The sequence below is a fragment of the Megalobrama amblycephala genome, linkage group LG5 (genome assembly GCF_018812025.1).
Source record: "Megalobrama amblycephala isolate DHTTF-2021 linkage group LG5, ASM1881202v1, whole genome shotgun sequence".
NCBI lineage: Eukaryota > Metazoa > Chordata > Actinopteri > Cypriniformes > Xenocyprididae > Megalobrama > Megalobrama amblycephala.
This window is the reverse complement of record NC_063048.1, coordinates 6,992,017-7,018,657: the sequence shown is the minus strand read 5'-3', so window position 1 is coordinate 7,018,657 and position 26,641 is coordinate 6,992,017. Positions and strand designations below refer to the sequence as shown.

At 36.7% G+C, this 26,641-nt stretch overlaps 1 protein-coding gene across 5 annotated transcripts in view; it reads right to left on the bottom strand.

Annotated features, from left to right (window-relative positions):
* Window positions 1-26,641, bottom strand: part of col12a1a (collagen, type XII, alpha 1a) — a 99,883-nt gene that overhangs the window by 12,354 nt on the left and 60,888 nt on the right. For all 5 annotated transcript variants that reach the window (XM_048190528.1, XM_048190529.1, XM_048190531.1 and 2 more), the window contains 21 exons: window positions 26,250-26,392; window positions 25,946-26,075; window positions 23,345-23,464; window positions 23,100-23,246; window positions 22,882-22,998; window positions 22,432-22,584; window positions 22,273-22,347; window positions 18,438-18,577; window positions 18,228-18,351; window positions 17,465-17,608; window positions 16,519-16,683; window positions 16,388-16,426; window positions 16,129-16,267; window positions 14,421-14,563; window positions 14,030-14,139; window positions 6,294-6,452; window positions 5,939-6,016; window positions 2,185-2,271; window positions 1,686-1,739; window positions 1,432-1,527; window positions 213-266 (listed from right to left, as the gene is read on the bottom strand). In XM_048190528.1, the coding sequence (XP_048046485.1) occupies window positions 213-266; window positions 1,432-1,527; window positions 1,686-1,739; window positions 2,185-2,271; window positions 5,939-6,016; window positions 6,294-6,452; window positions 14,030-14,139; window positions 14,421-14,563; window positions 16,129-16,267; window positions 16,388-16,426; window positions 16,519-16,683; window positions 17,465-17,608; window positions 18,228-18,351; window positions 18,438-18,577; window positions 22,273-22,347; window positions 22,432-22,584; window positions 22,882-22,998; window positions 23,100-23,246; window positions 23,345-23,464; window positions 25,946-26,075; window positions 26,250-26,392 (2,417 nt within the window). The remainder of the gene's footprint in view (window positions 1-212; window positions 267-1,431; window positions 1,528-1,685; window positions 1,740-2,184; window positions 2,272-5,938; window positions 6,017-6,293; window positions 6,453-14,029; window positions 14,140-14,420; window positions 14,564-16,128; window positions 16,268-16,387; window positions 16,427-16,518; window positions 16,684-17,464; window positions 17,609-18,227; window positions 18,352-18,437; window positions 18,578-22,272; window positions 22,348-22,431; window positions 22,585-22,881; window positions 22,999-23,099; window positions 23,247-23,344; window positions 23,465-25,945; window positions 26,076-26,249; window positions 26,393-26,641) is intronic.

Genomic DNA, 26,641 nt, shown 5'->3' with positions numbered 1-26,641 from the left:
GTATCTGCCAATTGTTCAGTGTTTTAATAGGTAAAGTTATGTGTGGTGTAATTTTCTTAGCTTGAGCATTAAACCAATCATAAAGCCATTTAGCTGATAAACACATCAAATGTCCTGAACACTGTTTATGAAACCTTTCAAAATTCAACACAGCTGCTGTACATCACAATTTATTAGATTTCACAAACCGCTCAAAATCAAAAAACACTTACTCGCTGTCCAGGTAAACCTGAGTCACCGGGGTCTCCCTTAGGTCCAGGCCGCCCCTAAAAATGGAAGAAATGAAGCATGACATTGAATGGAATTTACATCTCGGCTGTACACGGATGACGGGGAGAGGAGGCGAGTGTTAAATAAACGGGTCTGAAGCTTTTAGTCATAAATTAGACCCACACTATACAGTAGTGTAGCCAGACAGGCCCATGATTTTAATGTCCCAAGAAAGAGAAACAGAAAACACTTTCCACGAATAGAGTAGAAACGGGTGTCCCATAACTTGTTTAAAAGCAAAAAAGGCAGTATAACAGAACATAACACAAATTTAACGCATTTATGTAATGCAAATGTAACCACATGAGTTAATTTGACATTCGAATCAATGTATAAAAATATTTTAAGTTATTACCTTATTTTTATTTTGACCTTCAGAGATGGAATAAAAATATTTTCTTAAAGGTAAGCCTCTCCTAATTTTCAATTATTTTAGTATTATTTGGAATATTTTATTTGTATATTTTCATTTTAGTACTTTTTTATTTTATTTTATTTTATTTTATTTTATTTTATTTTATTTTATTTTATTTTATTTTATTTTATTTTATTTTATTTTATTTTATTTTATTTTATTTTATTTTATTTTATTTTATTTTATTTTATTTTATTTTATTTTATTTTATTCAGTTAGATGGCAAGCCAAGCAACATTTCTTTTATTTTCTAATATTTATTTTTTTAATTATATTATATTATATGAAATTATTATATTATATTTTTATATTATATTATAATTTCATTTCAGCCCTTTTTGCATAGAACAAATACAATTTTTAATAGTTTTAATCAACAATAACAACACTGTTTCAGATCTTAAGAAAGATCGGTCACACTTTAGTTTAGGGTCCAATTTTCACTATTGACTACAAATTTTGCCTCAATAAACTCCTATTTACTGCTTAGTAATAGTTAGTAAGGTAGTTAAGTTTAGGTATTGGGTAGGATTAATGGATGTAGAATATGGACATGCAGATTAAGGCAATAATATGTGCTTTATAAGTACTAATAAACAGCCAATATCCTAGTAATATGCATGCTAATAAGCAACTAGTTAATAGTGAGAATTAGACCCTAAACTAAAGTGTTACCAATTAGGTAATTAGGTTCAACGAGGGGAAAAACAATATTTTGCAAATGCAGAGTTTTGTGTTTTACTTACTGGTTCACCAGTAATAGAACGTCCATTAGGGCCCTGTGGGCCTGGTGGTCCCATCTGGCCTGGTGGACCCTGCTCCCCACGTGGGCCCATTGAACCCTGGAATGAATGGATTAAAATCCTGCTAAATTATCCAGTTAAACACTCTAGGAAGAAGTGCTGAGAGACACTGATGGAGGAATCTGTTCAACATCTACTTCAGTATCTGACCATTAGGCATTTATCAGCAGGTCATTTCAGGAGAAGGATGATCTTACCGTGGGGCCAGACTCTCCTCTCTCACCTCGTGGGCCTTTTGTACCAGGGCCGCCCTGAAAAAACAAAGCATGATGTTTAGAATCTGGATTTCAAAAGGATTCATTATTTTATAAGACAAACTGTCAAACGGCTCTAAAGACAGTGATGTTTCCAAGTTCACACGTCCGAGGCCTACCCGATGCTTTCTGACCTATAAGCGAATCCCTTAAAGTCCATGAGTAATTCACTAGTCATTAGCTCACGCTGCGCCGTTAACCATCGGTAATCCCAGATGTTCAATCCATGCACAATGGTGTGGAGAGAAGAGGCCCCATAATCATACTCCTGTGCCTAATGTAAAGCGCAGGGCTGAAATTACAGTGCTGGGGCTTTGGGGAAAATATCCCACCATCCCTGAACTCTGGACCTTTTTGTCCTCATCATCAGAAGCGAGATTTGCAGCGGTAGCACGATGACTTCAGAGACAGAAGAAATGTCAGGGGACTCTAATGATCTTACCGGAGGGCCCGCTGGGCCTGGAGGACCAACGCTGTCCTGAGCACATGTGCAGGAGTGAGGAAGAGCAGGACATTTGGCTTCATCTCTCTACAGAAATGGAGATATAAATCATATCCTGCTGAAAATGCTAAACACTAAACAGCTAGTTTAAAAAAATAAAAAAGCAAAAGAACTGCAAAGATAAAGACAGCTGGTATAATGTGCACTGTTAAAAATGATCATAGTTTTGACGGTAAAATCCTTGCCTTACTATATATATGGTGAAAAACTAATAGATCTAATGAGACGTTTCATGCTGAATGTACAGTTTTTGGGAGTGAAGAAGAACATGATCATTTACAATAGAAAAAGCGTAAACTGAAATTCCCAGAATTCGCTTCACGTTTGATGGTTTTTCATTACCATGTTGGGTCCCACTTTACTGTATATTAGCTGTCTTTAACTACTATGTACTAACAGTTAAATTATTCATTTGCACGTATTGTCTACATACATGTTTTTACATTGTACGTATATTTTTAAAAATACCATGCATTTGCATCTGTAATTCATTTCTGTAATTACATTTATAATTACACTGTTGACCCATCCCTTACACCATAACCCACTGTTTTGCAATACAATATGAACACAATAGTACATAGTAGTTAAGGACACCTAATATAAAGCAGGACCACATGTTGAATTGCTCTTCTTTTCTTTTCAGTTATGTACTTTTATCCACTTTTATGTTCCATCTTATGTTATTAAATGTATGTTTATTGTACATCTGCTCGATTATGGCAAAAATCATAATCACGATTATTTTGGTCAATATTGAAATCACGATTATTTAACACGATTATTGGTGGGTGATATGATCAAAGTCTTATTTCATGATACGAGTAATTTTAAATGTCAGTGAAATTTCACAATTATCAAAACTAATACTAGATTAATTCATGTAAGTAAAAAGTCCTCAAAACAGCTACAGAAGACAATAAACAGTCAATTAAATAAGAAGAAACTAATTACAAACAAAGCAGACGAAAAATACAACAGAATACAAATGAAATAAAAAGCACTTTAGGTTTTTCAAATAGATACAGTAGATGTACTAACAGTGGTATTTATTTAAGTGATACCCAACAGAAATTCAATAAACTAATCAAATATAAAATAACCACTGTATACATTAAATATAGACTAATTCTTATTTAAAACTAAAATAAGTTATAAATTCAAGAGCAGTGAGTGATTTTATCTTTGTCTTTTCTTGTTAGACCCAGTATCCAGTTTCTTGGACCCAGTATAAGCCTACTGTTATGCTGCCTTCACGAGGTCTCGGAATTACGAAAAATACGAGTTTCCTAGGTAAAAGTTGCACATGAACACCCTTTCATTTCGATACATGAATGCAAAGAGCTCGTAATCACGACTTCAGAAGTGGTAATTATCAAATTTCCGATCAGCAATACACACTGCGCTTTCTCAGTGTACACTTAAGACATAACCGACTGCATTTACGAGGATACTTACTAAAAAAGCTTAAATGAATGTACAGTAATCGTTTTACCTCGATTATCTTGTTTTCATAATCGTTGGAAGCCAAAATCGAAATTGAAATCGAACATATGATTAATTGTACAGCCTTAGTTTATTGCATTATTTTAATGTCATATGCGGTACTATGATTGGTATTTATGTGTATGACACTGTGTGCATCTTCTATATATATATTATTTACATCAGCTTGTGGGAAAGTTACTTGTTATGAACTTTGATTCTTCATGTGGTTTTTATTGGTAATTTGGTATAGTAACATTATTTCAGTTAAAGGTGCCATCGAATTGAAAATTGAATTTACCTTGGCATAGTTGAATAACAAGAGTTCAGTACATGGAAATGACATACATTGAGTCTCAAACTCCATTGTTTCCTCCTTCTTATATAAATTTCATTTGTTTAAAAGACCTCAGAAGAACAGGCGAATCTCAACATAACACAGACTGTTACGTAACAGTTGGGGTGTACGCCCCCAATATTTGCATATGCCAGCCCATGTTCCCAACATTATGAAAGGCATTAGACAAGGGCAGCCAGTATTAACGTCTGGATCTGTGCACAGCTGAATCATCAGACTAGGTAAGCAAGCAAGAACAACAGCGAAAAATGGCAGATGGAGCAATAATAACTGACATGATCCATGATAACATGATATTTTTAGTGATATTTGTAAATTGTCTTTCTAAATGTTTCGTTAGCATGTTGCTAATGTACTGTTAAATGTGGTTAAAGTTACCATCGTTTCTTACTGTATTCACGGAGACAAGGGCTGTCGCTATTTTCATTTTTAAACACTTGCAGTCTGTATAATTCATAAACACAACTTTATTCTTTATAAATCTCTCCAACAGTGTAGCATTAGCCATTAGCCACGGAGCATAGCCTCAAACTCATTCAGAATCAAATGTAAACATCCAAATAAATACTATACTCACGCGATAAGACATGCTGCATGACGAACACTTTGTAAAGATCCATTTTGAGGGTTATATTAGCTGTGTGAACTTTGTTTATGCAATGATAGAGTCGAGAGCTTGGGAGGGGGCGGAGAGCACGCGATTTAAAGGGGCCGCAGCATGAATCGGCGCATTTCTAATTATGCTCCAAAATAGGCAGTTAAAAAAATGAATTAAAAAAAATCTATGGGGTATTTTGAGCTGAAACTTCACAGACACATTCAGGGGACACCTTAGACTTATATTACATCTTGTAAAAAATCATTCGATGGCACCTTTAATTAAATATACACATTATTTACCATAAATTTAAATTCAATCTGTAAAGCTTAAAATGTTCCCAACATATTTTTATGTTCTGGCAACCACATTTGCTGTTTGTTTAGTTTTTTTTTTCTGTAAAATTTCACTTTTTATAGTTTATGTCAAGTAAGTAAAGATAAAACACAATGCTGCACATGAGGAACACAATGGTGTACATCCACCTGCCCTTCAAATCCACTCCATGGACAGAAGTATGTGCACACTCCCTTCTAATGAAAGGGTTTGGCTAAGCCCTTTAATTCCAGTGAAGACAAATGTTAAAGAAATGGTTCACCCGAAAACAAAAATCCACGTGCTCCATGGAAAACAGAAACCCTTACAGGTTTGGAAAAACATGAGGGTGAGTAAAAGATGACAGAATTTTCCATTTTGGGTGAACTATCACTTTAATGCTATTTTCATTATGGTCAAGTGAGCAAATTCAAAGTGTTGAGACACTTTTGAGTAAATACTGTATATTTAAATTCACTAATTGCATGGACATTCAATTGTATTTGCAATCAATGCATAGTCTGATGTGAGTTACGCATTACTTTACTCATCACTAACATAATGTGAAATATGCATTAATGTGTTACCCACAAAATTCTCTATGCTTGATTTTAAGGAAGATTAACCTTTGAACTGAGAGCCCTTTTAGTGCTTAACAGCAAGACACTGACAAATTGCTGCAAGGGGACTGCGCAAAGATACATTACAGAGAAGGGCAATCGGCTTGAAAAAGGAAGTCATATCGAAACACAACCCTGAATTGCTTGACAGCTGTGTTTAGGGGAAACGTGCAAAACTCGATGACCCTTTCTCAGTTACCACTATTAAGTGTGCTTTCACTAAAAGCCATCAGCGTATTGACCAAACAGTAGACAAAAACTCAGAGAGTCAGAAAGCCCACCCCTCAAGATGACAATCTATACACAATCCCTACTTACCATTGCTGGAATATCACAACATTTGTCTCGACTTGTCCAGCCCAAACTGCAGACAATATCAAACATCTGGAGTTGGAACTGAGGGAGAGAAAATTGGGAACACAAAGGGATGTTACAGATGGCTCGCATTGAGCGCCGGGACTTGGGAGAAAAAAAACAACAACAAAAAAAACATGTCCACATGCACCCAACAATGTGTTGAAAAGAAATATAGACAGAATTGAATCCGTTCAGGCATGAATGGGTGGGAGGACGTGCAATTGACTGAGTATGAGGGGACAAAGGAAATGGCAGGGTAGATTCATAGGATAATAGTTTACTGTGTGAACTAAGGGAATGAGCAATCTGTACTTACTGTGGCTGACTGCTTCTTTGAACCACCAGACTTTGCCATTTTTCCAAGGACTTCATAGCCATCTGTGGATATGTTGTTGGCTGCTTTGATCTCTTTCTCAGCCACCTCTTGGCAGTCAATGTTGAGTTTGACATTTTTTGGTGAAATCGAAATGTGAAGCTGCAAAAATAAAAAGGCATTAGTGCAAATACTTCAGTAGTGCAATCCAACCATCGGTTAAATCATTACTCAGTACTCTAGACATCTTGGCTTAGTTCATAAATCTTCATGAGACATTCACAAAACTGCCTGATTGACAAAAATTCACAAAAGTCATCCTTTCCAAAACCATTTTCCCATGACAACATTAACCCTACGGCCTGTAAACTATGTTTAGATTTACGCTCTCAATTCTTCCAATAACAGTTGCCGTCCAACTATAATGAGTTTAATTAGTTCATTATGTAAAGACATGCCAATTGTCGAACACAAATACGAATCTTCATGTCAGCAGATAATATTAACTGGTTTACCAACTGTAATTTCCCCTTTGAATACACTCTGAGACTCTACATGCAGATGCAACCACCGAAATGCTTTTTCCATCCTTTTTTTTCGGGGGAATACAACGTTTTCTTTATGTAGAGTCACCACATGTTGCTATTATGTCATTCTGCGGCTGACCGTCTAATGCTCTCGTTCCTCCTTTTTTCAGTCAAAATGTCTGACTGGCACACACATCTGATATTCATACTTTGTAGATCAGCAGTCCAAAGGCAAGGTTGAATTTCTTGCCACAATACCGTCAACATCTTTGGCAACCAGGATTCGTCTTCCCACAAGTAGAAGGGGTCTGAAGTAAAGGCATTGGGTTTGCAGCTCTTCAGAAGCTTATCTAAATAGTATGTTCAAAAGCTTGAGGGAAGCTGAGAATCAATGCTATCAATAGCTATCCATTCAAATACTATAAGCAGAGAGACAATTATTGCTAAAGGGGAAAGTGTGTCAACGGTCAGGGTCAAATAACAGTGCTATTGTCCCGCTCGTTTGTACCATGTACTTTGCATTCACACTTTCTCCAACCCTCCCATTCTGGCTACTGTGGGTGTCTGAAAATGCCCACCATGTGGTTTCATTTTGCTCTGCTGTAGTCTTTCCCCCTGTCCTGTTAGACTCTCATTATATCTATCTGCCTCCATTTCATAGTTGCATGTTTGGCTGGCCATCTTCTCCCACCATTTCCTCTACCTTATGAATTCAATGAGCAAATTCACATTTTAGAAAGGAAGTGGTTTCAAACTATTTTTCAAAAAATGTTCAAATTTTACTTTGTATCTTCCAAAATCTTAAGAGCTGTATTGATACTCTCTACAACATAGACAGCAAACTTAAATGAATTTGAAATGTTGCATTAGTACTAGGGCTGGGAAATAATATCGCCCAAAAATATGGCCATATCATACAATATCGAAATTTATCACAATATTCCTTTACCTTCAATGGGTAAGGAAATGCTTTCCACATATTTGTTAGACCTTGAGAATGAATGTAAACATATAAAACTTGTTTGTTTACAATTCCCCGGACACACCAAGCAGATGGACGGACGTTGGGCCTTTTTTGAGTGTCAGCTTAGTTTTTCAGTGTGTTCCGCACCATTTGCTCTAGTTGGGCGCCATCAGTTTTTTTTTGTTTGTTTTTTTGGGCCGATTGGGCCATCTGAGAAAGTGAGAACTCTGATTGGCTGTTCAGCTTAGCGAATGAGTCAGTGCACGAGAATAAAGGCAAAAGTGATGAAAGCGAGCAAAGAAGTCAAGGAGCAGTGCGTGAGCAGCAGTGAAGCAGGGGTTTCGGTGCCAAGTCTATTTTTGCTGCACTGCTGATGCTTAATTAAAGTGAAAGCACACTTCTGATGAATAAAATAAATATGATTTCACACAAAAAATGCTCAAATTGCTCAGAATAAGCATGTCTCGCCCTGAGAGCGGGTCCCTTAAGCAGGCAGCTCCCTTAGGTCCTCAAGTTGTAGCTGCCTCCCCCATGAGTGGGGTTCCTAAGCAGGCAGCTCCATAGACAGCCTACGCAATTGAAACTTTGACACTTCAAAAAGTTCATAAGTGATCAGAAAACAAATCCATATGAATTGAGTGGTTTAATCCAAATTTTGTGAAGAGACTCAATCACTTTTTATGGTGAACAGATTTTATTTAGGCTTTTATACTTAAATATAAACATTGATCAGCGAACATAAGCAGAAGCTCAACCGAACCTGAATGACGCGAGAGAAAAAACCTCTTCAGAAGGTCAGAAGTGCTGCGTAACACAAACCTCATTGGTTTGTTCTTGTGATCTCTTTATGAACTTTTGAAGTGTCAAAGTTGTAGTTTTAGAGCTGTCTAAGGACAGAAAGCTCTCAGATTTCATCAAAAAGATCTTCATTTGAGGATTTTGAAGATGAACAAAAGTCTTGCAGGTTTGGAAAGACATGAGGGTGAGTAATTAATGACAGAATTTTCATTTTTGGGTGAACTAATTTCCTTGCAGGGGCAGAACGCATGTGCTAGTTGACAGTGGCCTTTAGTCCTTTTGGTGCGTTCAAGCGCAGCTTTTTGGCCGAGACGCAGCTGATGAGAGGCGACAACACAGTTAGCTATCCTCACCACTAGTTCTTTGATGTCAGCTTGGTGTGTCCCGGGCTTAACAATTAAAGGTGCAATGTGTAAGATTTCTGTCCGCTAGAAGTCGCTAGAGGCCTATTCAAAACAAAGCTTGATGACGCCAAGTTTGAGCGCGGAATCTTGGGACATGTGGTCTTCACCTCACAGCCGGTTTCACATCACAAACAATCGGGGAAGAAATCATCTTCATGGATGCGATTATTAATGTTACTGTAGTATGAAGCAGAGCAGCAGGATCGAGTGTTGTGGGAGCTGAACAAGGCCGCTGGAGCGATTGCACAACACACGCCTCACGAGCAGCGGTACTTTAATTATGCCACTGTCGCCGACGCCGCTTCCGCTTTTAGATAGATTGATTAAGGATTTCATATTAAATGCTGGTTAACTTGTGTTGATAAATGGCATGCAATTCATTTTAAAACGTATTGTATGATGGAGAAAATTCTGTATTATTGTTACTAAAAATAAAGCTGCATCTGATTATGCTATGTTAGCTACTTGACAAAATAGTGTTTTTCTCTGAGGCATGGTAAAGCATGGTACTCGCAAAAAAAAAAAAAAAAAAGTTTTCTGTCTATAAATGTAACCAAACAGTTGTTCCCTTGTCTATTAAAACATGTAATATATTAAAGCGTCTTTGGTGTTTCCATGGTTTCTACAAAATAAAGCCGGAAAACGAGGGGTAACGCGGGTCTGATGCCATTGACAGGTGACTCGTCACACGTCCCAGAGCCTTGGTTAAAATTACAATTTTCTCACAATGTACAAATAGTTGGAAACATTTGGGATATTGTAAGTACTCAAGTGAACAAAATATATAACACTGACCTAGTGGTTTTTGGATATTTTACTGCAAAAATATTACATATTGCACCTTTCACATTGGTCAACAAATTTGCATGACCAAATTGAACACAAGCAAATTCTATGAAACTTTTCCACCTCACACAAACCTCCCACTTGTGCAGATTCTTTTTGAAATGACTGGATTTTGCACACACAGTTGTGCTGGGAAATGGTACATCTGACCGCACATTAACATTAAAAGTAATTATGAGTATAATCTGTGCTTCGTGTGAGGAGTGCTTCCAAACCGTTCACATGACACCAAATCTAACTCGGAAGGGATTTATTTTAGTTACTAAATTCATAATCAGAGGGATTTTATAAAAGGAAGGAAATGACATGACGAAAGGGCCAGTGTTCTGTGTGGTATTGTGTGGTTGACCATAGAATCCCTTTAATAGCTGTTTTCATTTCCCATGGCTCTCTAAGCACTCTTGTTAAACACTATACTGGCACAGAGTACAAACTATTGTCGACACTCATATGTTGTTATTAACTATTACAAAGAAATAAACTATTACAAATCCATAATCCATCATACCATGAATGTTCATGTGAACTGGCAGTAGCACAATTCTGGTCAATACCATCTAAGCTGAATAAGGATTCAAAAAGGCTCTACTTTCTTTAAACAATATAATTTTTGTTGTCTTTCTGGTGGTCTTGACAGGCTTCATGAGATTGTCATGACATTGCCAATGCAAAACTCTCCACAATACGCTAGGGTGTTGCTTTGTCACTTTTGTCCATTTTATTGCCTTTCTATTCCAAAAAAAATTTCTACTTACGGAAAAAACAAACTTGTGCTGCGTTCGTTCCATAAATAGAATAGGGAAGGCGTAGGACATACAGCGTAAGCTATTTGAAGAATACGAAAGTGTGGTTTTGGCGGAACCACCTGGAAGGTGATCATTTGCTTATATAAAGCATATACATTTACATTTTTTTCGATAATGGCCGATCGTTTCTCTAGATAAGACCCTGGTATCATTTAAAGCTCTTTGAAGCTGCACTGAAACTGTAATTTTGACCTTCAACCGTTTGGAGGCCATTGAAGTCCACTATAAGGAGAATAATCCTGGAATGTTTTAATCAAAAACCTTCATTTCTTTTCGACTGAAGAAAGAAAGACATGAACATCTTGGATGACATGGGGGTGAGTAAATTATGAGGAAAATTTTATTTGAAAGTGAACTAATCCTGTAACTATTTTAGAGCCCAATGCACGATTTTTCTTATAAGCACTGGCTGCAGTTTTGTCACTTGCCACTTTAAATGCTCGAACTCTTTAAAGTCGGGTGGATTCTGATTGGCTGTCAATGTTTTTATTGTTCATCAGCTGGAAAAGATTGTTCTGAAAATCATTCCAACGATATTGTTCCTCTGCGTCATGATTGTTATAATTGAGATGTGGATGTCCCTATTCTTATAGGATAAGAACGATTATTTAAATTGTAGTTATCGTTATCATTATGGTTATTGTCTTTACTAAATACAGGCCTTTATAAGCACAAACAAACCTGAGAGAGAAGAAAGAATTTCTTTCACTTTAAAGTACCTTCTCAACTCTCCAAAGCATGATGGGTTTGCTAAAAACCGAAAGGTTTCCTTTGCATGTAACCAGTCTGTAATCTTGTGACCAAGGTGGTCAGCTAATCACAACCTTAGCTCAGAATTATTGTGCTGTGTTCAAGTCTCCAGTAATGCCAGTGGTTGCTGAACATACAGTAGACTACAGTGGCAAAGCAATGCTTTTCTGCACAAACCCTGGACCACAAATTGGCCCTTAGATAAGCCAAAATGAACACTATATGACATCAATTACGTTGTCAATGAAGTCATTGTAATGATGTCCATGGGTCAATCTCATGCAAACAATCAAAAGAAATTCAAGTAAAAGTCTGTAATGGGAAATAGGCTTCCTTTTCTTTGACTTTCCGGTGGTCTTTACAGGATTCTCGAGATTCACCCCGATTGCTCAAGCTGTGCTTTCTAATTTCCCACATAGACTGGGAAAATCTTTCATGTGTGGATGTAAAATTAGCACATCTTGAAATCTGATTTGCCAAGATGCACTTACTAGACCAAAACTGCCAAATCCCAGCTAGTATAAATTATAGTCTCCTGGTTGTCAGACGTTTTTTACATTAGCAATTAAACTATGCCAGCAGTCACTTGGGACAAACATGACACAATGATGACATGCTTAGCTTTAAAGAGACTCAGCGTGTGCACTGGGCCTAGAATAACCTCTGAGAAAGCTAAACCCTTTATATAAAAATAACATCATTAACGTCCACTTTTACAACATATTCAATAGTAATGATTGATGATTTTCAGCTCTCATGAACCACAAACTGGAAACTGCTCTTGCACAAACCTATAGACTAAGGCTTTGTGTGCACCATATGGGCTGTTAAACATCACAATTTAAAGCGAAAGGCAAACTCAACAGTGACAAATCTTTCATTGAGCTCCAAGAAGTAAAACCGTGTCTTCAGTTGGACACTTGTTCTGAATTTATCAGCCAAAAGTTATAACACAAGCCGTCTCTTCCAAAATCGTTATTCTGTACCAAACAAACTTTACTGCTTTGCAGGGACTAATATTCTTCCAGAGAAATTCTACCACTTTCTTAATGTGCTATATCTGGCAGTATTTAAAAAAGGAGACTGCAAGTTCAAATCCATCTCTTGATTCATATGCATATGCATATATTTAAATTCACGACATCCGGTCAAGAAAAAAAGAAGATACAATTCAAAGACGGGCATCTGCCACCTCATCTAAAAGAACCGGTTCAGGTCTTCAGAAGTCACTCTGGCTTAGGCCATGTGTCCACCAAAGCACTGGTCGCCTAGAGTTGAAGAATGTTCAACTTTGGGTAAAATGCAGTGCTCATCACTGTCACTTTATACCCAGCTGTCCAATCACAGCGGAGGAGGGGCGGGACAAATTCAACAGTGACCAACCGCCAAATTTTGCTTGTACAACGCCAACAGATGACAACAACAGAACAAAATAATTTAAAATAAGAGAAAGAGCAAAAACTTTACATTGTATCAACATTTTTATATAGAAACAATAAAGAAACAAACTTCTACGGATATTCTGTATCATAGCAAGCAAAGCGTCTCAACTGAAGGAAAAGGCAGTGGCTATTTACGCTAAGTAAAAATAACACCAAAGTATCAGTTCTTTGCAATAAGAATAAATAGTAATTAGATGCTATCTATACTTTATATTGGCAGATACTATTTGCACCTCAGTATTTTTGTACATTAACAGGATGCAATAATATCATAGAGTGTAAATGATTATATTTATTCAAATTATTAAATGGATGCTGCCTGACTGCGAGAATAAAAACCATCCCTATACACCTTCCCCTAACTCTACCCAATAAACACTTTTAATATTATTAAACACTCGTTCGCAGTTTATTTGCACTTTTAGAACATTATTTTCATTTTTATTGAAAACAAAATGCGAGCTCGGCAAAAGGCGGATTCAAACCTGCGTCAATCGCGTTAAAAATCACATCTGTGAGCCTTACTCGCTACTGCTGCGCCACTGAAGACGTTGAATTCTGGGTGTCTTTTTTAAAACTTGAGTGGCCCAACCAGACATTGGTGGGCGGAGCTAGTGTAAATAGCGTTTGCCAACAAGGGACGTTATTTACACTTAGTGTAAATAGACACTCTGAAAAAAATTCCCAAGTTCCGTCATTACCGATAGAGCTCAATAACGATGCTTTTGGGAAACACACCCCTGTTTGGTTCCTGTCTCTATGAAGCCCCTCCTTCTGAAAAGCACAGTGTGCTCTGATTGGTAGGCTGGATCAGTGTGTTGAGATCGGTCAAGCGCTTTGAGCGTGTTTGGGAAATGTCCCGCCCTTGACTATAACCGCGAGTTTCAACACGCTACTAACTAACTCAAGCAGGCTCTGCCCCTTTATTCTACATATGCCTTGGGCTGGAATTATTTAAATGAGGAATATTGTGATGTGTTCATTCCTGTAAGAAAACTCAAAGACTACAATGGAGGAGTTTCAGGGAGTTCAGAAACAGTGACACTGATATAGAGAATAACTCCCGCTGGATGGACTTTGTGCTTTGGAACTTTGCAGACCTTTTTTACACTCAAACAGCAACATTACACACTAAAGAAAGCTGAGAATGTAAAAACCATTTAAATAAAGTAGTAAACCAAACGTAAGTAACATCACTCTACCTTGTGGAAACTGCCATGGAAAATTCTCTTCACTAGGTCGTTATCAAAGGAGACTTTCTGAATTTCACCTCTGGAGTCCTTATTGTAGAATGAGATGACTCTGCTGGAGGCTGAGAACAAAACACACACTTACAGATGGCTCTGCACTGACTGCCCAGGCAAATATGACGCAAAGACGACAACAAAACAAAGAATTTCCAAGCTAATTTGAGCTTGATGCACTAAACTGTTTGATTATGCATTTCTGAGCAATTACTGCTATAAATCACTGCAACCCTAAAATCTGGAACCCATTTAGAGGGTCTCTGTTTCTAAATAAGCTTTAGCAGACACCACAAGGGCGACCGTATGAACATACACATGAGACGAGGAAGATAAAAATGCTGCTTACGGTCGATGGTGAGCCCGACCTCAGGGTTGTTGTTCTTATCTGATATCTGCCATATATCAAACGCATCCTTGCCGGTGTCGGGAAGGAGACGGAAGAGGAGAATCAGCGTGTAGGAGGGAGGAAGACCATCTGGATGGATTTCCCTTTAAAGTAAAATACAGCTCATTTATCAATGCAAAAAAACTTTTATCAACCTTAATTTTCATAAAATTCTGTCATAATGCAAAATATGACCTGGGATTCACCCTGTAAGGGTAAGTTGGGAATATTGCATGTGTCTGATGAGAACAGAAAAAAACGAAAGGCTTTATACAGATTAATTTGTTGTGCAGTGAAACCAGACATGAATAAAAAATGGCACAACAGATTCATGTACTGTTCTCTGAGAAAAATACAAACAGACTCGCAGCCTTGAGAAATCGCAACATACTGAAAGTATTTTCCCTCTTCTGGTGCTCAGAATGTTTCCATTTGAACAGCTGCTTGCCCATGCAAAAATACAAATCATTATAGATAAATGAATCAAGCATGCCTTGGCCAGAGGCCTTCAGACCAGATCTTCAGTGGGCTGAGGACAATTTGAGGTACACTTCTTGAACTGATAGCATATAGGCACTTACTATAGCATATTGGAGAACGAAACCATTGAAACGATCAGAAAAAGAAAGCCTGGCTTATTTTTAATGGATACGCTAATACAAGATAACATTTGAAAGCTTAAAAACTGAATTTCCTGAAACATCAGTCACTCTAGATTTTTGTGTATTAATTTGTACTTAAGTAAAAATTTGCACAATTGTTGAGCAGTAATTTGCACATTGCAATTACAAAAAAAAGTGTAATAAGTAATACAGGTATAGTTATACACCATATTGCCCCTGTCAAAAGTAATTAATTAATTAAATAAATAATAGTAAATAAATTAACTTGACTTAAATTTTAGTATTATGTACTATTATAGTTTTTCATTAATATTTTTTATATTTTCAGTTTTCGTTTTAATTTAGTTTCATTTTTAGTAATTTTGTTATGTGGTTTTGTCATTTTTATTAGTTTTTAAAAAATGTAATTTCTTTTCAGTTGTAGTTTTTAGTTATTTCCAGTAAGTAGTTTTAATGTTCAGCTTTATTTCAATTAATACAAACAATTGTAGTTTTAGTTAACGATAATAAACCCTAGTCTCTGTTGCTGGTGTCCACTAAAATGTACAGAATACAGATCTTTAATAAGACATTTTAATAATAATATTAATAATAATAAAAGTTCAATATACTCTATTGTAACAACTATAAATAGAAAATGGCATAACTTTGCCAGACAAATGTCTACCACAAAAGCAACGGGTTGGCAGTGCCCTCCGCTTGAACTTGTCTTTTGCACTCAGTCAAGCCAAATAAAACTCTTTAAAATATGATTTTCTCCTCAAAAGTAGCAGAGGATGAATTTAGTCTTCCCCTGTTTGAGAAGGTCAATCATGAGAATGTTTTCACACTGGAAATTTCTGTAATATCTGACACTTCATTCTCACAAGCTGCAACAACAAATAAAGAGAAATGCTTCTTGGAGAAAACAAAAAAGCCGCAAAGGACCATAGACTGCAGTCCCTCTGAACATGGTTAAAATAATTGAGATTGCTTAACTACCATTACAGTTTGTAGGAGAGCAGTTCAGAGAACACTCAAAACACATGCACTGCACTCCAACCTACTTTGTGGGCTGGGAAATGAATGCATCCTTATGGAGTCTGTATGCAATGTAACTGTTGAAGGAGCCTGGTTCCATGGAGACGCCGTTCATGCCAGCAAACGTCTTGTCAGTGATGTTAAAAGCCTCCAGCATCCTGAAACCTGTACATTTTCATCAAAACATCAATCAAGAGATGCATAACGGTGTGTGATGATAGAGGAAAATAAGACTATGATGATAGGAATTCATAGAAAATATGGGCTCGAAATTCAAGTTCTGACCTGGTGATGTGAATCCATCGAGGTAAATCAAAGGACACGCTGTATAAAAAAAGAATTCAGGAAATTATTTCACTCGTCTTTCATGTTAAGAGTTAAAGTGAGCAATGCAGACTAAAAGAATGACTTCCTACTGGATGTTGCCGTTTCACAGATGAACGTAATGAGGTTGTCTTGGATCTTAGCGAATGCATCAAAGTCATCAACGATAAAGACGTGTCTCTCGCTTGGCTTGCTTCCAATGTTCCTCAGTTCAGCAGTGTCTACGTCTGCGACTCCCACCACAAACACACTGTAGCCTTTGGGAAAGACAACACTGAGGCTTTAGGGAGCATGAAATTTGAGACACATCGCCCGTCAAAACCTGTCAAGAACTTGTCTGGCTTGTATTTTACCAAAAAATAAGCAATTATACACTGCCTGGGCAAAAAAAAAAAAAAAAAAAAAGTCGATGTTTGGATTTAAATAAGCAGATCCAGTCTATGATTGGATCATTATTGCAGTGATTATTATGTTTCTATCATGTTATATGTTTGGCAGCAGTTCTTCTAACCCTAATTGATGGAGTATGGAGCTTTTCATTTCTTAAACAACCTGTAGGAAGACACATCATGGCCATATTCCAGGGTGACAAAGTAAAGATTAATCAGGCTCAAATTGTGTAAGAATGGTTGGGAGGGAGTCATTTTCACACATGAATTGGCACCTCTGAGTCCAGACCTTAAATTCATTGAAAGTCTTTGGGATGTGCTGGAGTAGACTTTACAGAGTACTCACCTCTTGCATTGGCAATACAAGATCTTGACCAAAAATTGATGCACCTCTTCACATCACAACATTTATTTCCATCAAGAGGTACATCGTAAGATATTGTATTGACAGTGCAAGAGTCAAGCAGGTTTGTCTTTACAGGTTGATTATATTACAGTAATTTACAGAATGTAATCAGAATAGCCAAGTCAAAAAAGGCTTCATTTCCTTCATACCAAACAATTTTTAAAATGAATTTACCTTTCGGGTCTTTTTGCAATTCACTCATGATACTTTTCAACCCAAATTGATATTTGATCTCAGTTTTACCTGCATGCTGTAGTTTAGTGGCACTTTTCTTCACATCATCTTGAGAACGCCCATCGGTTACCACAACCAGAACCTTGGGAACGTTTCTCCTCATACCGCTGTCTGAGGTGAACACCTTATCTCCAACATGCTTCAGCGCAGAACCTAACACACACAGTGCAAGAAATTAAGTATTTCAGAGAATTCAAACAATTAAAGCTTTACTATTTACTAACAGCATGGACAGCACAAACCCTCTTTTGGTGTTAAAATACTTTCTGGATTTACTAAAGATACGCAGTGAAAAATTAGCATGAACATGGTTATTTTTGCACCTGACCTAATTGCATATCCATTTGTAGGAGTTTCCCTTTCAGACGCAAAATTTATTACAGGAGAGTATTTAAATAAACCATGCAATGTGATTTATAAGGTTCACGCTAGTCAGTTTTCTGTTATTTGCTGCATTACTTACTGCCCAAAAAAGCATGTCTTAACCCATTTTGCACTTGACATGCTGCCAGGAGGAGGAAACACAGAGAAAAGACGGGAGAGAATTTTCTCCACTCGTGTCCATTTATTTGGAATGTCAGAGGAAGACGTTATCCAAACATATAGTTTCCCAACCCACTTTATTAATAAAGTCTTATAAACATGGTTTACTCACATTGCTGGGTTATTGGTTTGCATGTAAAAAGAGACAACTGGTTAATTCAATAAGCTGATTTTTGGGAGTTATCAGCGTATTGGTTATGTATGTAAATGTGCTCAAAGTATCACAAACCTGTTTTGGTGTTTCCTCCTCTGTAATTGACCATCTGAAGGGCGGACAGAACCATTCCCTTGTCGTGGTAGGTGTTCAGTTTGAACTCTGTTTTAGCATCATCGCTGTACTGCACAAAAGACACCTGTTTTCACAGAATGAGAGAAAACACCAAATGAATCACAGTCGTGCACATGCACACAGGCACATGACTTCAGACAGGTCAGTTACCTGCATGCCCACATGGCTGATGACATCGAACGCTCCAATCATGCTGAAGACAAACTGACGGACTTTAGCGAAGCTTTCGTCTCCAATGCTCCATGAGCCATCGATCAGGAACACCAGGTCAGCTTTGGCACCTTTGCACACTGGAATTACAAAACAAAGTGTAATGACGTATAATAATAAACCATATCATTCCTGTTGAATCTATCTATCTATCTATCTATCTATCTATCTATCTATCTATCTATCTATCTATCTATCTACCTACCTATTGGAATATCAAAGTTTTTATTATTTAATTCTTTTATATATATATATATATATATATATATATATATATATATATATATATATAAAATTATTAGTATTCTAGTTGTGTTTCCATAACTGAACTTTCAGTCACTGCATAAACACTGTGAGTTATTTTAAGTATTTGTTTACTGGACTTAAAATTCCATTCAGCTCCATTGAGACTGTTTACAGCAGTTTTAGTTTCAGAGGATTATACTGCTTGGAAGATGCAAAGCATGGAAGCAATGAATGTAAACTGGCCAGAAAGGTGCTTCTGAAGAACATGTCAGTACAGTAGTTGGGCAAAGGCCCAATTTCAGAGCTTTTAAGTATCATGAAACAGAATTGGAAAAAAAAAAAAAAAAAAAAAAAAAAAATCACAAAAATGAGTTCATTAAGCCCTTGCCTATAGCGATCTCAATGCTCCAAATAGCAATTAAACATCTAAAAGTATCTTTATTTGTATGTTTTCTGAGAGGAGTACTTTTCCTTTGACCATGAAAAATTCCCTTTTTCTCCTCTCACTTCTCGCTTCCTCTCAGCACAAGTTTGGTACTGTTTTAAAGCTCAGCATTCCACCTTTGTGAATGTTCATAGCGAATTCTCAATGGTATGAGTCTGAACCAATGAAATGTGATTTTCAAACTCATGCTGATGTAAACAAAACGATCTTACTCACGCTGACTGACAGAACTGAAGCGTGCGCACAAATACGCCTCAGACAGCGTGCGATCATGGTTTACATATGAACTGAATTACAGTATTTCAAAAAATCTGTCTTGGCGAGTATTCACACAAACATTATCTGTTATGTCTTAAGTGAACGTTTGGTTAACTGTTGAGGTAAAAACATCTGATGTGTAACATTATATTAGATCTGTGTGGTACAGTAGGTCTTAATGTATAGGGATGCGCGGGGCACAAACTAACGCGGGGTTAGTAACACACATGGTTCACATACTTCCACACACGCTAGCATGAAGAAACTTAGCAAACGTACTAGTTGCCATGTCGACAATATATAGAGAAAAAATTGCGCCAAAATTCAGAAATATTTGGAAGATATCACTGAACATTTATTTAACAATAGCAAAAGTAAATTTCTTACTTAAGCTAATTTTTCATATATATTTTTTTGTGTTTATTTAAAATTAGACAAAACTGATATTATTTTAATCTCCAATCTGTTGTTTAGCAGTTTGGGTAGTTCTTGAATGCTTCACTAACAATCCGAAGACACTAATGGTTTAAATTCCAGTTGCGCAGATAGGGTTCGTTGTAACGCTGCATTACAATGTGCCCCGCTAGAACTATACTATTCTATACAGTTACGATATAACTGGCATAATCAACTTTTATTAACTTTTATTAACCATGGAAAAAAGATGAATAAAGACTGAGAGGAAGAACCTGAACATTGAGAAAATATTATTTCTAGAAATTTACAGCATTTGTACTGGCTCGTCTACAGTATTTATCTTGTTTTCAGTGTTCACTGTCAAACCACAAAATTATTTAAATTAGAATTTCAAAAAAATTGCATTATTTTATATGAAAACAAATTTATTGACAAAATATTTTAGTTTGTCATGTATATTTATTTAATTAAATCAGATAGCAGTTTTAGTTGTTATATGGTCATGTTACAACGTGCCCCATCACATGTTACAGTGTGCCAAACCTATGGGGCATGTTGTCACACTTCACTTCTTTCGGGGGAAATAAAGAAAAAAGTATACACTGTATTAATGAAACAAAGCCACATATTTGTACCAGACATGTGTGCAATTAATGTGGAACAAAAGACATTCCCTGAACCCTATATAGATTTACACAAACTGAGAAAGTCAAAAAGTGTTAGGTTGTGCCCCGCTCTAGGCTATCTGTTTCATTGATGTTAATCAAACAATGGTGGAATCATGGAAAAACACGTTGAATATATATATATTTTTTTCCCCTAATGATATGGGTTTTGACTTGGTTTGTGCCAAATTTGGTGGTATTACAGGAGATTTTATGGTATGATTGCAAGGTGATTTTGTTTTGGAACCTTCAGAAAATTTTAACTTAATTTTTGTCAAAATTGACTTTGCTGACTCTATCGACTTCAAACAGGTGTAGCTCAGTCATTTTTTGTTCGGATTCCAACAATAACAAATTCATTTTTGAAAATTTGCTTATTGCGACTCATTTTGCCAGCACGGGTTGCATTTATTTTATTTAAAAATAAAGTAAAACAGCAATATTGTGAAATATTTTTACAATTTAAAATAACTCTTTTCTATTGTAATTTATTTAGTTATATTTAATTCCTGTGATCAAAGTTGAATTTTCAACATTATTACTCCAGTCTTCAGTGTCACATGATCCTTCAGAAATCATTCTAATATGCTGATTTGCTGCTCAAGAAACATTTCTTATTATTATCAATGTTGAAAACAGTTGTGCTGCTTCAGATTTTTGTGGAAACCATGATACTGTTTTAGGATTATTTGGAAAATAGAAGGTTCAAAAGAACAGCGTTTATTTTAAATATAAAATCTAATAAATCTTATAAAATCGTATAAATGTCTTTACCTTACCATCACTTTAGATCAATTTAAAGGTGCCCTAGAACTTTTTAAAAAAAGATGTAATATAAGTATAAGGTGTCCCCTGAATGTGTCTGTGAAGTTTCAGCTCAAAATACCCCATAGATTTTTTTTTAATTAATTTTTTTAACTGCCTATTTTGGGGCATCATTATAAATGAGCCGATTCAGGGCTACTGGCCCTTTAATTCTCGTGCTCCACGCCCACGGAGCTCGCGCTTGCCTTGAACAGTGCATAAACAAAGTTTACACAGCTAATATAACCCTCAAATGGATCTTTACAAAGTGTTCGCCATGCATGCGGCATGTATGCGTCAGATGTGAGTATTGTATACTGTTATATTGTTTACATTTGATTCTGAATGAATTTGAGGCTGTGCTCCGTGGCTAACGGCTAATGCTACACTGTTGGAGAGATTTATAAAGAATGAAGCTGTGTTATGCATTATACAGACTGCAAGTGTTTAAAAATGAAAATAGCGACGGCTCTTGTCTCCGTGAATACAGTAAGAAACGATGGTAACTTTAACCACATTTAACAGTACATTAGCAACATGCTAACGAAACATTTAGAAAGACAATTTACAAATATCACTAAAAATATCATGATATCATATCGTACACCCCGACTGTTACGTAACAGTCGGTGTTATGTTGAGATTCGCCTGTTCTTCGGAGGTCTTTTAAACAAATGAGATTTATATAAGAAGGAGGAAACAATGGAGTTTGAGACTCACTGTATGTCATTTCCATGTACTGAACTCTTGTTATTCAACTATGCCAAGATAAATTCAATTTTTCATTCGAGGGCACCTTTAAAGCATCCTTGCTGAATAAAATTAATTTCTATCTACAGTAGTGAATAAAACACAACAAATTCAACCCGTGAGATTATTTGCATTAAAATAAATAAAAAAAGATAAAAAGCATAATGTAATCTTTCTGCAATGTATTTACCCTCGAGTGCGTCAGGGATGGTGGGTGGTGGCGGAGGAGTCGGAGGCAGTGTTGGGGCTACGGTGGGCTTCACCACTACGGAGTGAAGAAAGCAGACACCATGAGTGCACTGAGAACAGAGCCGTGGGACCGAATTCTTCTGAAGGCGTCATGACTTACATGTGCGCTCTTTGACACTGACTCCTGGGCCCTCCTGGTTGGGGGTCTGCGTGTAGACTGTGGCATTGTACAGTGCATCTGGAGTCAAACCGTCAAAACAGTAATCTCTCTCAGCAGCAGTGATAGTGACCTCCTGAGCTCCACGGTTAGACGCTAATGGTGACAGAGGAGCAATGTGAGGTTATACAAATGGTAACAATTTATTTCAATTGTGCACTTCAGACAAGACATTCAACACTTTATTTGAATGCTCCCAACAGACATTCTACTGACTGTAAGAAACTTTCCAAGTACATGTCAACTTATTCTACTAACCAAATCCCAACAGTCTACTAATACTCTAATGAGAGTTGTAGTTGTACTTATAGTTAGTAGAATGTCTAAAGTGGACTATTGAAACTGTACAACAGTGGAATAGGTGGAATGTGAACACGCAGCATTTGCCCTTACGATTGAAAGGATTGACTCTGAGCCTGTAAGAGGTTGCCGCCCGATGAGGAGTCCATCTGATGCAGAATGAGTCATAGCCGACGTTGTATGTGGTAAGGTCAGTCACATTGAGATACACTGCAACGGTAAACAGCATTCCACAGTTTAAACAGAGAAACATTTCAAAACAATCTCCTAACATGTCCTTAAAGTTCTCAGTCGAAGGAACAAGCACGTACAGGTGGTTCCCTGTCCGACCAGAGCTCCACTGACGCCTGAGTCATACTGAGCGTAAACCTTCAAGTCGTACGTTGTGCCAGGCTGGAGGTTATGCAGGTTGTGTGTAGTAACGTCTCCAACAAACACTTCCATGGTGTTATCCGTGCCTGGAACAACACGCAAAACAGAACTTGTGTCACAGTTTGATCTACAACATGATGTCTAGATAATGACAGCATGCTAAAATAATCTAAAAATCTCTTACCCACTGGTGTATAGACTAGCTTATAACCATTGACCCGCGCAGGCGCAGGATCCCAAGACACACGGAAACGAGTGTACCACTCATCTGAAACACGCAGGTTACGAGGCTCCAGGAGACCCACTGATGGAGAGATGCCAAAGAAACATTAAATGTGAGCCAAAACATTTTTCCAGTGTGTATTTATATGAAACAGCATTTTACTATCTATCTATCTATCTATCTATCTATCTATCTATCTATCTATCTATCATTGTGTCTGTCTATCTATTTATCTGTCTATCATTATAATGCTCTATCTATCTGTCTGTCTATCTGTCAATTTATCTGTCTGTCTGTCTGTCTATCTATCTATCTATCTATCTATCTATCTATCTATCTATCTATCTATCTATCTATCTATCTATCTGTCTGTCTGTCTGACTATATATCTGTCTGTCTGTCTATCTATCTATCTATCTATCTGTCTGTCTGTCTGACTATATATCCGTCTGTCTGTCTATCTATCTATCTGTCTGTCTGACTATATATCCGTCTGTCTGTCTATCTATCTATCTGTCTGTCTGACTATATATCCGTCTGTCTGTCTGTCTATCTATCTATCTATCTATCTATCTATCTATCTATCTATCTATCTATCTATCTGTCTGTCTGTCTGTCTGTCTGTCTATCATTTTGTCTATCTATCTATCTATCTATCTATCTATCTATCTATCTATCTATCTATCTATCTATCTATCTATCTATCTATCTATCTATCTATCTATCTATCTATCTATCTATCTTTCTGTCTGTCTGTCTGTCTGCCTGTCTATCTATCTATCTATCATTGTGTCTGTCTATCTGTCAATTTATCTGTCTATCATTATAATGCTCTATCTATCTGTCTGTCTATCTGTCAATTTATCTGTCTATCTATCTATCTATCTATCTATCTATCTATCTATCTGTCTGACTATATATCCGTCTGTCTGTCTATCTATCTATCTGTCTGTCTGACTATATATCCGTCTGTCTGTCTGTCTGTCTGTCTGTCTATCTATCTATCTATCTATCTATCTATCTATCTATCTATCTGTCTGTCTGTCTATCTGTCTAACTATCTGTCTATTTATCTATCTATCTATCTATCTATGTCTATATCTATCTATATCTATATCTGTCAATTTATCTGTCTATCTATTGTTATATCTGTCTGTCTGTCTGTCTGACTGACTAACTGACTATCTATCTATCTATCTATCTATCTATCTGTCTGTCTGTCTGTCTGACTATCTATCTGTCTGTCATTCTATCTATCTATCTATCTATCATTGTGTCTGTCTATCTATTTATCTGTCTATCATTATAACGCTCTATCTATCTGTCTGTCTATCTGTCAATTTATCTATCTGTCAATTAATCTATCTATCTATCTATCTATCTGTCTGTCTGTCTGACTATATATCTGTCTGTCTGTCTGTCTATCTATCTATCTATCTATCTATCTATCTATCTATCTGTCTGTCTGACTATATATCCGTCTGTCTGTCTGTCTATCTATCTATCTATCTGTCTGTCTGTCTGTCTGTCTGACTATATATCCGTCTGTCTGTCTGTCTGTCTGTCTATCTATCTATTTGTCTGTCTGTCTAACTATCTGTCTATCTATCTATCTATCTATCTATCTATGTCTATATCTATCTATATCTATATCTGTCAATTTATCTGTCTATCTATTGTTATATCTGTCTGTCTGTCTGTCTGTCTAACTAACTGTCTGTCTGTCTGTCTGTCTGTCTATCTATCTATCTATCTATCTATCTATCTGTCTGTCTGTCTGTCTGACTGACTATATATCTGTCTGTCTGTCTGTCTATCTATCTATCTATCTGTCTGTCTGACTATATATCCGTCTGTCTGTCTGTCTGTCTATCTATCTATTTGTCTGTCTGTCTAACTATCTGTCTATTTATCTATCTATCTATCTATCTATCTATGTCTATATCTATCTATATCTATATCTATATCTGTCAATTTATCTGTCTATCTATTGTTATATCTGTCTGTCTGTCTGTCTGTCTAACTAACTAACTGTCTGTCTGTCTATCTATCTATCTATCTATCTATCTATCTATCTATCTATCTGTCTGTCTGACTATCTATCTATCTATCTATCTATCTATCTGTCTATCATTTTGTCTATCTATCTATCTATCTATCTATCTATCTATCTATCTATCTGTCTGTTTGTCTGTTTGCCTGTCTGTCTTTCTGTCTATCTATCTATCTATCTATCTATCTATCTATCTATCTATCTATCTATCTATCTATCTATCTATCTATCTATCTATCTATCTATCTATCTATCTATCTATCTGTCTGTCTGTTTGCCTGTCTGTCTATCTATCTATCTATCTATCTATCTATCTATCTATCTATCTATCTATCTATCTATCTATCTGTCTGTCTGTCTGTCTGTCTATCTATCTATCTATCTGTCTGTCTGTCTGTCTGTCTGTCTGTCTGTCTAACTGTCTGTCTGTCTGTCTGTCTGTCTGTCTATCTATCTATCTCTGTCTGTCTGTCTAAAGCTGTGATATGTGATTGTGTAACCATCCTTACATGTTCTTCCATCTCCAGAGAGACGTCCTCCAGGGCCATCTTGATAAATGGCCTCTACATTGATGTTGTAAGGAGTGTCTGGCTGCAGGTTTTGCAAGATGACAGAGTTTCTGTTTCCAGGCACACTTGTCTATGTAAAAAACATCAGGAAAAGATCATCTTTCTAACATACAATCAGTCAAATAATGTCCACAAGCCCATAAAATCATGATTATAAATATCTGATGTTAACATATACAGCTGCATGACATTTTGCATGATTATGTCCTTCATAATCACTACTATAAAATTCAACACCACGTACAAATTCCTCGATGGGATCTCCAGTGGTGGGTGCATAGCCAATGCGGTACTGCAGCACAGGACCTTCTGCGTGCTCCCAGGTCACAGACAGCGAGCTGGTGGTCGGATCATACACCCGCAGGTTCCTGGGGCCGCTGCGGGGCACTGCAAACAGAAGAATGGAAATTCTCTCAAAATCATGCTTTTGGAAGACAAGAGAGTCATTCTCAAGAAACTGGGCCATTTGTGTGCTATCTGTGCCACTATGAATTACTACTGATATAATTAACAATCATACTGAACTTACACATGGCCCAGAGAGCTCAGTAGTTCTCTGTCATGGGAAATGTCTTTGTGATCATTTTTTTGCTGAAATGTTTTGGCACAAGTGTAGGGTGGTGCAATAGCATTCGT